The 13050-nt window shown below is 51.1% G+C and overlaps 1 protein-coding gene across 1 annotated transcript in view; it reads left to right on the plus strand.

Annotated features, from left to right (window-relative positions):
* Col20a1 (collagen type XX alpha 1 chain) overlaps window positions 1–11142 on the plus strand; it is a 30721-nt gene extending 19579 nt beyond the window's left edge. The window contains exons 21-36 of the mRNA XM_021180021.2: window positions 139–281; window positions 569–678; window positions 1013–1171; window positions 1242–1319; window positions 1963–2049; window positions 2866–2919; window positions 6645–6740; window positions 6814–6867; window positions 6968–7021; window positions 7448–7501; window positions 8365–8436; window positions 8988–9023; window positions 9104–9170; window positions 9251–9418; window positions 9793–9870; window positions 10859–11142. Of these exons, the coding sequence (XP_021035680.1) occupies window positions 139–281; window positions 569–678; window positions 1013–1171; window positions 1242–1319; window positions 1963–2049; window positions 2866–2919; window positions 6645–6740; window positions 6814–6867; window positions 6968–7021; window positions 7448–7501; window positions 8365–8436; window positions 8988–9023; window positions 9104–9170; window positions 9251–9418; window positions 9793–9866 (1306 nt within the window). The 3' untranslated portion in view covers window positions 9867–9870; window positions 10859–11142. The remainder of the gene's footprint in view (window positions 1–138; window positions 282–568; window positions 679–1012; window positions 1172–1241; window positions 1320–1962; window positions 2050–2865; window positions 2920–6644; window positions 6741–6813; window positions 6868–6967; window positions 7022–7447; window positions 7502–8364; window positions 8437–8987; window positions 9024–9103; window positions 9171–9250; window positions 9419–9792; window positions 9871–10858) is intronic.
* Window positions 11143–13050: the final 1908 nt, after the last annotated feature.

Consider the following 13050-nt stretch of genomic DNA (forward strand, 5'->3'; position numbering starts at 1 on the left):
GTGTGTGTGTGTGTGTGTGTGTGTGTGTGTATGTGTGTGTGTGTGCTCTGTTATACTTCCATGTTCCTTATTGAGAAACTGAACCAAGAATACCTCTGTTGAGTCCTCTGAAATCTGCCCCACCCCCTGTCTCTCCAGTGACATCTACCCATCAACCCTGCCACCAGAACACACCATTGTCTTCCTTGTGCGTCTACTCCCTGAGACACCCCGGGAAGCCTTTGCACTGTGGCAGATGATGGCTGAAGACTTCCAGCCCGTCCTCGGGGTTCTGCTGGATGGTGACTGTGGACCCCATATCACCCTTGANAGTTGGGAGGGATGGGGGCTTCTGCCTACTTTCTTAACTTCATGGAACACAAGTCCAAGGATGCCAACCCCCAGACCAAGCTGTGGGTCTCCCCAGGCAGCTAGGCATGGACGCCCACCATCAATGAGAACAGATACCCTGGGTATCGCCATGGCTTTGCACTGTGGAGGGGCCCCGCTCGGCCTTGGGTAGGGCCTTTGATCTGTCACTGCCTCTCTCTTTCAACCATTCTCATCTGCTCTGTATCCTCCCCGTCAGCTGGCAGAAAGTCTCTGACTTACTTCAACCATGATTCCCGGGCAGCCTTGCAGGAGGTCACCTTTGACCTTCAGGATGCAAAGAAGATCTTCTTTGGAAGCTTCCACAAGGTCCTGGGAACTGTCTGTCTGAGCCCTGACCCTCTGGCCNGTCCCTCCCTGCATGTGGTTGTCTTCTGTGAGAGTCAAACACTGATTTATATAGGGCCTTTGACCCTTGTGCTCCACTGTTCTGATTGTCCCTCCTTAATTTGGGTCAGAGAGCAAACTCTTTTGGGGGGGGGCGGGGGGGAGAGGGGAGGCTCCTTCAGCAGCTTTTTCTGGGAAGCTAAGGCCTCAGTAGGTTCCAGAGTAGAGTCAGAATTTGATCCCAGACCCTATGTGTTGGCCCCTTTAATCTGTCTTGATGTGATCTGGGGTGGGAGACTTACTGTGGTTTCTGCAGGTACATATAGCTGTAGGCCACTCTAAGGTCAGACTCTATGTGGACTGTCGGAAGGTGGCNGAGCGGCCCATTGGGGATGCTGGCAGCCCACCCACAGGTGGTTTCATCACACTAGGGAGGCTAGCCAAGGCCAGAGGGCCACGGAGCAGCTCAGCCACAGTGAGTCTGGGCATTGTCTCATGGGATGGGTGGGCTCTGCCTATAGGGCCTGACCTTCCCTGCCTCACAGTTCCAGATCCAGATGTTGCAAATCGTGTGCAGTGATACCTGGGCAGACAAGGACAGGTGTTGTGAGATTCCTGCACTGGTAGGTGGCAAAAAGGCCCTGGACACTGTCCTGGGTCCTGTGAGAATGCCACTAAGGCACTGTGACACAGAGTCTGGGGTAGGTGGTCTACCTAGATCCACTATACTGAGAGAGATGAAAGCAGACTTTCTGACTGAGGTGTCCAGGGGTCTGAATTCCCCCACAGGTATTTGGGGGAAGGCCAAGAAGCTTCACCTATAGCTACTGTAACTATCATGGACTGGGATAGCCAGTTTNCATCAGTGACACCTATGTGTCAGAAGTCCCTGCTCATCCCTAGAGAGAAGCTTTCTCCCCTTCTCTATAGGCCCAGGTGGAAGCTCATTCTAGGCCTGCTGGGGACTTGAGAGCTTTCCTCACTAGTGAGCTCCTGGGAGCCCACACTGGGCTTGGACATGCTAGGAGCCTGGAAGGAGAGTGAGAAAAAGGAGATGCTATCATGCCANGGGGTTCATGTGGGTGTCTAGGAAGGGTGCCTGAGCCTGCTGCACACTCAGGACTTGGCAGCCCTGATTCTGCCCTGCCCTACCTCTGGTGATGACTCTAGAGGTCTCCTGGAGTCGTGTCTGTTGGCCATGCTGAGTCTTAAATCAGATGAGATCCAGTGAATGGTTCATTAAGCAAATGATTACTTTTCTTCCAGAGGGATGGAGAGACGTGCCCGGCCTTCCCTTCAGCCTGTGCCTACTCATCTGAGACCCCTGGGCCACCAGGGCCCCAAGGCCCTCCTGTGAGTCCAACATCTTCTCCTCTGGGGGTGATCATCGACTTTTGCTGCCACTGGTTTAGATGGAGTGGTCTGCCTATGCCCCTCACCTCAGCCTTCAGGAAACTAGGTCCACCAACAACCCTCCACAGGCATGTTACACAGAGGACAGGCGTCCTCAGNTTTCCTCTGTGGCTATCAGGCCCACCTTCCCAGTGCAGCCAGCCCCTCTGCATGGTGGCTGAGCTTTGCTCTCTTAGATGTACCCTCCATCTGTGGGCAGATGTCGGCCTTTCTCTGCCAGGAAATCAAGAGTTTCTCCAATATTTCTNATGGAATGAGTCCAGGTCCAGCAGGTCTCCAGGACTGTACTGGTGGTGGCTGGTGGGCTATCATGTGGTAAACTGCAAGCCATAGCCTTGGTACTGGAAAGGAGTTGGCCAGCACTATAAAGCCCTCTACCTTGGGCAGGCCATGGCATCTTTAAATGATGTTCATACCTCTTTTGGTCTCCTCTCTCTGCAAGCCCAGGGCTCCTGGGCCAGTTTTTTGGGCTGCAATACTTGCAGAGTCAGTGGTCACAGGGCATGTGTCAATAGCACTTAGTCTGCTCTTGGTGGTCCACGGGTGTCATTGTATATAGGCCTCAAGTCTGCTTTACTTCCTTGGATGCCCAGCAATGAGAAGGAGGGCAGTAAGGACATCTTCCATTTTAGAGAATCCTTCCCCNCCTCCCCCCAGCAACACAGATGGGAATCCACAGCTGATGATAAGAGGGAGTTTGAGTGTGACTGAGGATTACGGTGGAGCTAGTACTCAGTCCTGTCTGTATTTTCACAGGGCCTCCCTGGAAGGAACGGCCCTCCAGGACAGCAGGGGCACCCAGGGCCCAAGGTAGGTCTTGTGNAGTACAGGAGCCATACACCTGATCTGCCTGCAGTGGAGGGACCCTGCACACTCAGAGCACAGGGAAAGCCTCCCCCCTGTAGAAAAGCAGGGATCTGTCATCACAGGGAAACCAGGGATCATTTTCTGCTCCCCTATCACCTGCTGGACATCTGGCCCCAAACCTGGTATTTAGTGGATATTTGCTCTTTACCCACTCTCATAGGCAGGGTCACCAACATGGCACAGATGGGGAAACTGAGGCTTGGGAGGGCCTGTGTGTGTGTCCAGGTTTCCCAGCTCCTCGATTCATTGTTCACTCCCTTCCATAGACACTTGCTAACTCCTCCAACCACAACACACTGGAGACTGAGTTTCAGAGTGTTTTCAAACATAATTAGCCTCTGAGTTTGTGCTGTCCACAGGGTCTATGGGCATGTTGGAGAAAGGGTCTGAGTCTGCAGAGCTCTGTGGATATGTCAGAGTACAGATGACTTTTGTTTTGTTTTTTGTTTTTTGGGGGTTTTTTTTTGAGATGTAAAATTAATATCTGGGGTGGCACCAACAGCCCAGAAAAAATGAATCATTAAAGTTAATCATGATGAGTAAAGTGAGTTTACAGGTGACTACTCAGAGACAAACACAGACAGTGCTTTGCCCTTCCGTTTGAGTCTGGGGAACAGCAGAGAAAACTACAAGTTCAGTATGCATGGCGCACAGACAAAACCAGGGAATCAGACTCTGGGAACATTACGTATGTGTTTGCTCCACTCAAACCTTTATCAGGGATTGTGTTAGTCTTAGCAAACACTATCTGACATGGAAAGGACAGCATCTTTGCTATAGTCTGACAGATAAAACAGCTGAATGGCAGCCTGCTGCAGGATGATTTTCTTCTCGGGGAGAGTTGTAGAACTGGTCTCATTCCGTAGCACAGGGGTGTGTGGGGATGAGGGTCTTAGTTCAAGGAGTGTGAAGCTGAAGGCAGTGTACCATCCCCACAGTGGCCTAAAAGGTGCCGTTCTTGCCTGCTTCTAGATTGGTACACCACAGCGCCACATGTACAGAGTACAAGATGTGCAAGTGGTGGCGGCTTCGGGGATATGTTCCTCCCCTGCCTCGACCTTCACCTCCCTTTAGCCCTCCAGAGGGCCTGTAAAACTGCACCCCCATGTCGTGTCCTGCCCTAAGCCTGGCACAGTGCCTCTTGGGAAGGACTGTGCATCTTTGGGCAGAGCTGGCTGAGGTCTTTGTACTGTGGACATTTGTAAGGTAGTCAGCCTTCTGTGAGTGGAGTGAGTGCTTGGCCCCCTCTAAAGACATTGCAGTGCTCGCTCCTCCCTGTCTGGGCACATTCTGCAGGAGTTCCAGTGTCCTCGGGGATGGACTCCTGTGTCCTTAGATGCACAGTGCCAGCTGTGCCCCCTTGAAGCTGAACATGTGCACCTGCTCTCCCAGGGTGAGGCAGCTGTGCTCCAAACCACTCCTGGATAACTGGCTGATATTAGGCAGTCTGGTGGGGAACATGGACATAACTATGTTTTTTTTTCTTTTTGTTTTTTTTGTTTGTTTGTTTGTTTACTGGCTGATATTAGGCAGTCTGGTGGGGAACATGGACATAACTATGTTTTTTTTTCTTTTTGTTTTTTTTGTTTGTTTGTTTGTTTTTCCTTTGGTTGGTTGGTTTGGGAAAGGGTCTCACTCTGTCGCCTAGACTAGCCTGGAAGTCTTTCATAAGCTTCCAGATTTTCTTGTTGGAAATATGTCCTCCAGCTCCCCACTGTAGGGAGTTTTAGTTTGGGGTCAGCTATGCTGTTGAAGTGACTTGTGACTTCCTTGCTGTTAGTTGTGTGTCTTCTGACCTTGTTTGCGGCTGGTTTCTATATAGATTTTAAAGGTAAGTTTTGTCTAGTCTACATCATTGCTCTGTTTCTTCTGGGTTTTGAATTTTGTAGGCTATTTTAAATGACCTCCCAAAGTGGGAAAGCCAGCAGCAGGTGAAGTTGCCTGCCACCAGGTCTGACCACGTGAATGCTTCTCAGGACCCACACGATAAAAGGACAGAGCTGACACTCTCAAGTCATCCTCTGACCTCCACACGTGTCCACAAACACTAAACAAATNTGTTAAATACAATCGAAGTGTAAAAGGCTTCCCCCAATCTGAGAGTATGAAGTGAACATCCTCTGGCTTCTTTGGGACTTCTAGGCCTTTCAGGCCTGCACACGCTGGTTCATCCCCAGCTCGATGGTGTGAGGTGAAAAAAGCCATCTTCTACTCCTTGAAAACCCAGCCTCTAGTCCGTCTCTTGAGGATTCAGCCCTGCTAGTTAGTACCACCTTCATCTAGCCGTACCTCTCCCTGCTGGCTTGTCTACCGGGCTATGAGCCCAGCCTGGCCAAACCGTGCCTGTCCACTGGCAGTGGCCCTCCATACCTACAACTTTAACATGGGCAGATTCAACTCACAACAGGTTGTATGTATGCANGTGCAGGTCAGAGGACCACTCTATTCTCTCCGTTCACCTTCATGCGAGTTCCGGGGACTGAACCCAAGTCACCAGGCTAGTATGGTAAATGCCTTTACCCACCGAGCAGTCTTGCCAGCCCTGTCTGGGCCTCCTCGCTTATTCACTTTGAGCTGTAGAAGTCACTCATCCATTTAGACTGGGAAATGCAGTTGTTGTTTTTATTGGGGTCAAGTTCAGGTTATAGCTGCACTCAGAAAGAAGTGGCACTGAGGGTCGTCCTTGTGTAGAGCTTTCTCATTTCTCTTACTTGTGATCAGTTTACTTCCATGTGTTTCAGAGTCACAGGAGATCGTGTGCACTCCAGCACAGTGTTTATAACTCTGTTTTCTTTTTCTTGCCTAGTGATGGTAGCAAATAGAACTCTGTCAAATGGTGTCATGTAATACAGATGGCTTTATCTTCCCTTTGGCTTCATAGTAATGCATTAGATGTGGAGCTGATTCAGACCCTTAACCAGATAGCAAAATTCCTTTAATCTTAATTTATTTGACATTTGAAAAANAAATAAAAACANACATTAAAGATATATCAATATCACATGTTCAGTGATTATGGACACGATCAGGCAATTTTCTTCCTGAAGCTACTTGCTATTAATTTTGCTGGTTCCCCACATGCGAAGTCCTCTCCAGTCACTAGGGAGCTAGCATGGTGACACTCCTTATTACTGTTCAGTATGTGCCAGTGTTCTGCATGCTAGTATTTTATTTATAGTTGTGCATTAATAAGACTGAGCAGTTTGCTGTGTCGTGTTTGGAGCACTGATTTGCTTAATTAAAAAAAAAAAGTTTGGAAGTNTTTCCCCCAATCTCAGTTTAAACATCTGATGTCACCCATGCCTTAGAGCTTGTGAGAACCGAGGTTGGTGTTTGGGGTTTGAGAGCTTAAGGAGATACCGGTACCCTTGTATCAGCCCAGCGAACTACTCTTGGTGATTTCTGTGCACACTTCTTCTCCAAGCCTTCCCCCTTTGGAACCAGAGCAGAAGAGAAGAACCAGGATTGGGTGGAGGAATTAGCTTCAAATCCTGGATCCATTTTGACTTGTCTATGGCTCTGAATATGTGACTAGGGGCTGATTATTCCCTACAGATAAGGTCCTGTCAGGATCCCCTCAGGGTAGGCGTCAGGTAGAGTGCAGAGGACATGGGGTGACTAGGAAGGGACAGAGGGTGTGCCTTCTCAACCCCTCCTTGTATCTCCAGGGGGAGCCGGGTCCACCTGGACAAACAGGACCCGAAGGCCCTGGAGGTCAGCAGGGGTCACCAGGGACCCAGGGCCGCGCAGTCCAGGGACCCATGGTAGGTGCTGCTCTGCACGTGTCTTCTTCCCTTCTGTCTTTGTTCCCACCTCTCAGTCCATCTTCCCCTCCAGGGGCCACCAGGAGCCAAAGGAGAGAAGGGGGATCAGGGACTTTCAGGCTTGCAGGTAATGTGACAGGGCCAAGGCAGGGTGATGGCATAGGCAGGACCCTCCTTCGCCTATGACATTGGCTCTGCCCTGGCGGACTATCTCTGTTCCCTCACAGGGCCTCTCTGGCCAGCAAGGCATCCCTGGGAAAACTGGCCTACAGGGACCAAAGGTACTGGCTCCAGGCCCAGTGGGTGGTGAGTGGGAGAGAGTGGGCCCAGGTAGAGTCTTAGAGACAGAGNCTAGAGGGAACAAGGAAGTGGNGAGGCTTCCTTCTCCACCCNAGGCTTCATCTGCCTTACTTCCTAAGGTCTGGCTAGGAAGAAAGCTATCTCAGCCCATGCTGAGGGTAAATGCTGTCACCCCGAGGTGGGGTGAAGGGAGGCAGCTACTCTAATCAGAGTTGGGGCAAGCTGTATATCTCACCTTACCAGGGTAGGTAACCTTCTTGGGGTAGTACTAGCCTGGANCCAAAGGGCATCAAGTTGGCAGAAGAGAATGCCNAGAAGAATCTGTCAGGGGATGTTGGGATGATCACTGTAGAAAGCATGGGCTGATAAAAATTCCCATCTCAATTTTCCCCTTCTTTGTTCACCAGGGCATGAGAGGACTGGAGGGACCTGCTGGCCTGCCAGGACCACCTGGCCCCAGGGTAGGCTCTGACCAGAATCCCCAAGGCTCCCTGGAACTGGGCAGATAGTTTGGGAGAAAGGCACTGAACATCCCTTGCCAGACCACTGTAGAGGAGGGAACTGTTCCCACTGCAGCCTTCCACAGGGTTCTGCTGGGCATCCAAATGTCTGTACACTGAAGCATCCCTAATTTACACCAGAAAAGACCCTTTGCCCCTGGAACAGGTTCCTATGGAAAGGAGTCCTTGTGTGGGCCCGATCATACCTGCACCCTAACTCTACAGTGCAGGGGTGCCAGGGCTCCCAACTGGGCCTCTTAGGTGTCTAGACTGGCTGTCAGAGTCCCCAGCAGCTGGGACATCAAAGGCAGCCTGTGACCAGCAGGAANGCTGGGGGTTCCTCACCCTGAGAAGACGTTCTTTCCTCAATCCCAGAAGGTCTTCACTGTGAGCTCTATACCCAGTGAACCTTTGAGAGGGTGCCCNAGGCCAGCAGCTGAGAACCACCAGGATATGCTGCAAGGACTACCCTCTGGGTCTGGGTGAATCCTATTGTTTCTGCCAGAGTACCCAGAGCCTAGCAGGGAGCATTTCAGTGCTGGGTGAGGGGCGGATAGTCTACCCTGGATGCAGAGTGAGACTGAGTACTGAGCATAGGTAGGGTTTTGTCCTGGATGCTGGTGGAGAGTCTGGGTGCTGGATGAAGATTAAAGGTTGTCTTATAAACACTGGTTTGGGTACAGAACTCAGAGCATGCTAGGGAGGAGGGCAAGGCCTGCAAGNAGCTAGAATTAACCTCGCTGGGCACTGGGACTGTGGATATCAAGCCAGGACAGGGGAATGGACTCCTTGGGGCTCAAACTCTGATATCTGCATTTTTGCAGGGGTTCCAGGGCTTGGCAGGGGCCAGGGGCACCAATGGGGAGCGAGGAGCCCCGGGAGCTGTGGGTCCCACAGTAAGTACCCCCTCACANACAACTCCAGCCAGGCAGCCAAGCAACAGGGACCTCCCTGATTGAAGATCTGCCTGCTCAGAGCTTCCTGTGGCTTCCATGGAAGGAGGCAGCAGCTGACTTATGAGGATTCAGCTCCTTAGGTCACCTTTAATCTTCAGTCAAGAGAAATAGGGTCTCAGCAGCTTAGAGCCCCTGAAGTGGGCTCTATAGTGTGGGCATAGCTGAAGGAGAAGCAGGATGATGTGGCGTTCTTGGCTCAGCCCTGCCTCTGGGCCAAGGGAGGGTCTGTTCTCTAGACAGTGTTTCACCTGTTTGGGAGCTCTACCCATCCTCCCCAGCACAAAATGCACGGCTGGGGATAGATTCTTTGCAGATCGTTCCCAGATCCACTTGGAGCTGTCTCTGTGGATGTCCAGCCTCGCTTGCTCATTCTGGGCTGGAACTGAGGGCAGACATATACATCTGGAACCTGCCACCACATACACCCATGTTGCCACGCCTGCAGCTCCCTGCTTCTATGCTGACAGCCTTTTCCCTTTATCCTGCTACAGGGTCTACCAGGGTCCAAAGGTGAACGAGGAGAGAAGGTGGGTGAGGCCCACAATCTGGAGATTGGGGNTCCCTTGTGACACCTGTCATGGGTTCCCAAATCATGTCCTCTTTCTAGGGAGAGCCACAGTCCCTTGCCACCATCTTCCAGNTGGTGAGCCAGGCCTGCGAGTCAGCCATACGGAGTGAGTGAAACCCACCCTGCCCGGCCTCATCCTTACGGATGAGAAATCAGCTGGGCCCCATCTGATGTCTCCTTCCCCAGCACATGTGCTGAAGCTGAATTCCTTCCTCCATGAGAATGCCCGTCCCCCAATGCCCTTCATGGCAGAGACAGCTAAGCTAGGCAGACCCAGATCTATAGATCCTGGATTACACAACGAGGCTCTACTTCCTGGAGACTGGGGACATATCCTCCGCCCTGAGGACCAAGGTATCAGGCTTCCTGCTCTAGGAAGGGACTCTAGAAGTAGACAGTGGCTGGTTCCCTGCACACACACGTGTGTGTGTGTGTGTGTGGTGTGCGTGTGTGTGTGTGTGTGTGTGTGTGTGTGCGTGCGCGTGTTCCTCCCGAACACCTCATTTAGAAGTTGTAAAGTCTCTGCTCTGGCTGATGAACCCACACTAAGGTACTTGCTTGGGGCTCAAATACTGGATGTGCTGGCGTCATGAGTGCTTAGCCTTAGGCCAAGGGTTGAGCCTCATGCTCATCCCAAGAGGACCCAGCCTTCCTCTGACAGACAGGTCAGAGAACAAGAAGCTGAAGCTGCTATGTCCCCAGTCCTGGAATGTCCCCTTTCCTCTCAGGTGAGCCTGTGACTATCAGCCACACAAGCAACCCTAGACTGCAGGAGGTGCAGACCCCAGAATCCCTGGAGTGAGCAGGTGAATTTCTGCCATTGTGCCAGCCATGGGACAAGAAGGAGGGATAGCTGGAGGGAGGGGAGCTCTGCTGAACAATGATAGAGTGGAAGATGGTGCTGCCTCCATCTGAGAAGAGGCCCTACCCTTGAGAGTGGGGTGGAGCTGATACTTGTGAGGCTGGTTGTCCTGCAGACTCTGCTTGGGCCGGCAAGTGTTAGGAGCCACAGGGAGGAGGAGAGNTTTGAGCTGCAGGAGTGTGGGTGCTCACGGGTCTTGGAGAAGCCCTATAATGGGAGGGGTGCTTACAGTGGCTGGATCTCAGGTATGTATTCCAGTGAACACCTGACGTGCTGAGAGCATCTGAGGTCGCAGACAGAGCACTCTGGAGGCTCTGAGTGTGTGTGATAGACTTGGAAGTAGGCGGACAGGGTGCAGCACCAGATGACCTCTTCCCATTCTCAGAATGTGCTGAGCAAGTCCCCATGTGCAAACATGCCTGAGGAGGTGTTTCTAGGTGCAAGTGTGGGGTAGGGTACAATGAACACAGGTGGAGTGTGAGTACAGATAGACCCAGGTGAGCTCTGTGAACACAAGACCAGGTGAGCACAGGTGAGCATGGGTGGCACAGATGTGGACAGGTGGGTTCTGGTGGCACAGATGGCACAGGTGGGTGCAAAAACATTGTCCTCAAGTAGATGATGGTGCTGGAGGCATGTGGGAGCAGACTTAGCAGGCACAGGGGCTCACGAGTATGTGTGACAGAGAGAGTGTCAGGAGTAGGGAGCTACCTATGGACAAGCTAGAGCCCTGTGTGAGTACAGCCTTGTCCCTGCTTGTGAGACCAGAGAACAATTCAAGGGTCTGCTTTGTTTCATGTCACAACAAAAGCTGGGGTGTGGAGACCTCAGCTTNTTTTACTTTGGGGAAGCCTGAGCTCACTGTGCCAGGAGGCTGGGCCACAGGTCTCCTAGACTACAGTCCAGCTGTGTCTGCCCTTCTCTCTCACCAGGACCTTCCCTCTGCCACTTCAAATTGCCCTGGCCTTCCCCAGCACCATCATCCATAATTTTGTCTCAGCACTAAGAACAACTGTGTGCTGGAGGGGCAGAGAAGGAAACCCAGAGGAAGACCCTGAGGTGGCAGGAGCTGGAAAGGGAGGAGGGCGGCGCTCCTCCTTCAAGCCCCTTCTTTGTAGCACTTCTAGGTTCAGATAAACTTCTGCTTGCTTGTCAGCCTATNTGAGGTGTCTGATCACTGCTGGGAGCTGTCTCCACCACTCACGCCACCTTCTCACTCAAAACTCTCTAGCATTCTTGGGCCTCAAAGCCCAGGTTCCTTCCTCTGGACTTCACCAGGACTCAGCCTGGATGCTGTGCTGACTTCTCATCCTTCACCCAAGGCAGCAGATGACCACCTGGCCATTCATTTACCCCACTAAGGCGCAAACCTGGGCACAACTTTCATTTCTAAGGAATCCTTGTCTTTCTAAGGGTGAACTCCNGACCTTCTGCCGACTGTAGGGCACAGCAGGGNGTCTGCTATGGCTACCCCTGGGCCTCTGCACCTGCTGTCATGTCTGCCAGGCTCTTGCCAGCGTTCTGTTCCTGTCTGTCTCGCAGAACAGGGCCCTCACTTCAAACCTGTCTCTTCTTGTCCCTTTTGCGTCTGTCCTGGCCCACCCCATCCCCAGTCCAAGGAGTCCAGATCACCTCCACTCCCCTCAGCCTCTGTGTTTGGCTCCCAGCATGGGGATGTCACTTTAAGACCTGCCATCTCTAGTCCCTTGTCTTCAGTGTCTCAGAGGAAGGTTGTCCCCTGACAGCACCTCAACCCTGGGTCCATCACCACCCTCAGAGAGATCATGTGAGTCTTCCTGCCTTACCTTCCTTGTCTGTGTCAGACAAGGGTCTAGAATGGCATGAATTCATGACATTTGCATTCCCAATCCTGGCCCAACTAAGAGTCAGGAGTTTCTGTTTCCTCTTTCAACAAATATTAAGTAATTGGCCCACTGCTCCCATCTGTGTAGCTAAGCATGTAAAGTCCAGAAAAAAAGAGGAAACCCACATCACTGGGAGAAGGGTAAGAGTTTTGACAAGGCACAAGAGATGTCTGACACTGACTAAAGGAACAGTCTACCACAACTCAATGTGTGTAGATACATGTGTGTGCATATGTGGACACACAGGTACATGTGTGTATTAATGCCAGTATACAACATGTCTGTCTCTGTACACATGTGTCTTTATGAGCATTATTGTGGACACATGTCTTTATGTCATGCTGTATACATACAANTATCCCTTTGCATGTAATTGCATGCATGCATGTCTGTATGTACACATGTCACTGAATATATGCATGTGCTTGCACAGTTGTACAGCATTGATCCTCAGGAAGCTGTTATAAGACAATGAATAGTTTCCTTCTGGACCTGTGTACACACACATATGCATTCTAAAACACACATGCACATATACAGAGATGACATTCACAGCCCAATCGTGAACAGCATTTTTATGCAGGCTTAGGGCATGCGAAGAAAAGGAAACTTCCAAGGCAAACACACTCAGACAAACGAACAGCCTGTAGCAGATGAAGAGGAATTTGTGTTTTCTTTGGTCTATTAATTTTTAAAGCTTACAATGCGCCACAGAGGCAGGGAAGAATATTAATAACACAAAGCCCAAAATAACAGGAATAAATGAAGGGAAGCCAGCTTGAAGGATGGTGTATGGAAAAGAAACTGGGAAACAAAGTCAGCAGGAGATGTGAGCCTGAGAACACTGTCGAAGCCATCAGCAAGCTGCAGGATCAGAGGAGAGCGTGTCCAGGAGCCTGATTCGGGAGAGATGTGTGGAACTTGTTGACAGCAGCCTTGTGATGAGGCCTAGAGGAGGGAGGCAGTCATAAGTGGAGCACTGGGATACTGAGGTAACAAGGCTTTGAAGACTGGAACATCAGAGAAAGATCTCAGATCTCAGACTGATGACAGAGCCATGAGAGTCAATAGGTAGATTGTGAAATATGTCCTTAGCATCACATGTGGTAAAGACAGTAGGAACACTCATTCTTTTGTTTGTTTGTTTGTTTGTTTTTGTTTTTCGAAACAGGGTTTCTCTCTATAGCCCTGGCTGTCCTGGAACTCACTCTGTAGACTAGGCCGGCCTCAAACTCAGAAATCTGCCTGCCTCTGCCTCC

Source organism: Mus caroli, chromosome 2 (assembly GCF_900094665.2).
Source record: "Mus caroli chromosome 2, CAROLI_EIJ_v1.1, whole genome shotgun sequence".
NCBI classification, from domain to species: domain Eukaryota; kingdom Metazoa; phylum Chordata; class Mammalia; order Rodentia; family Muridae; genus Mus; species Mus caroli.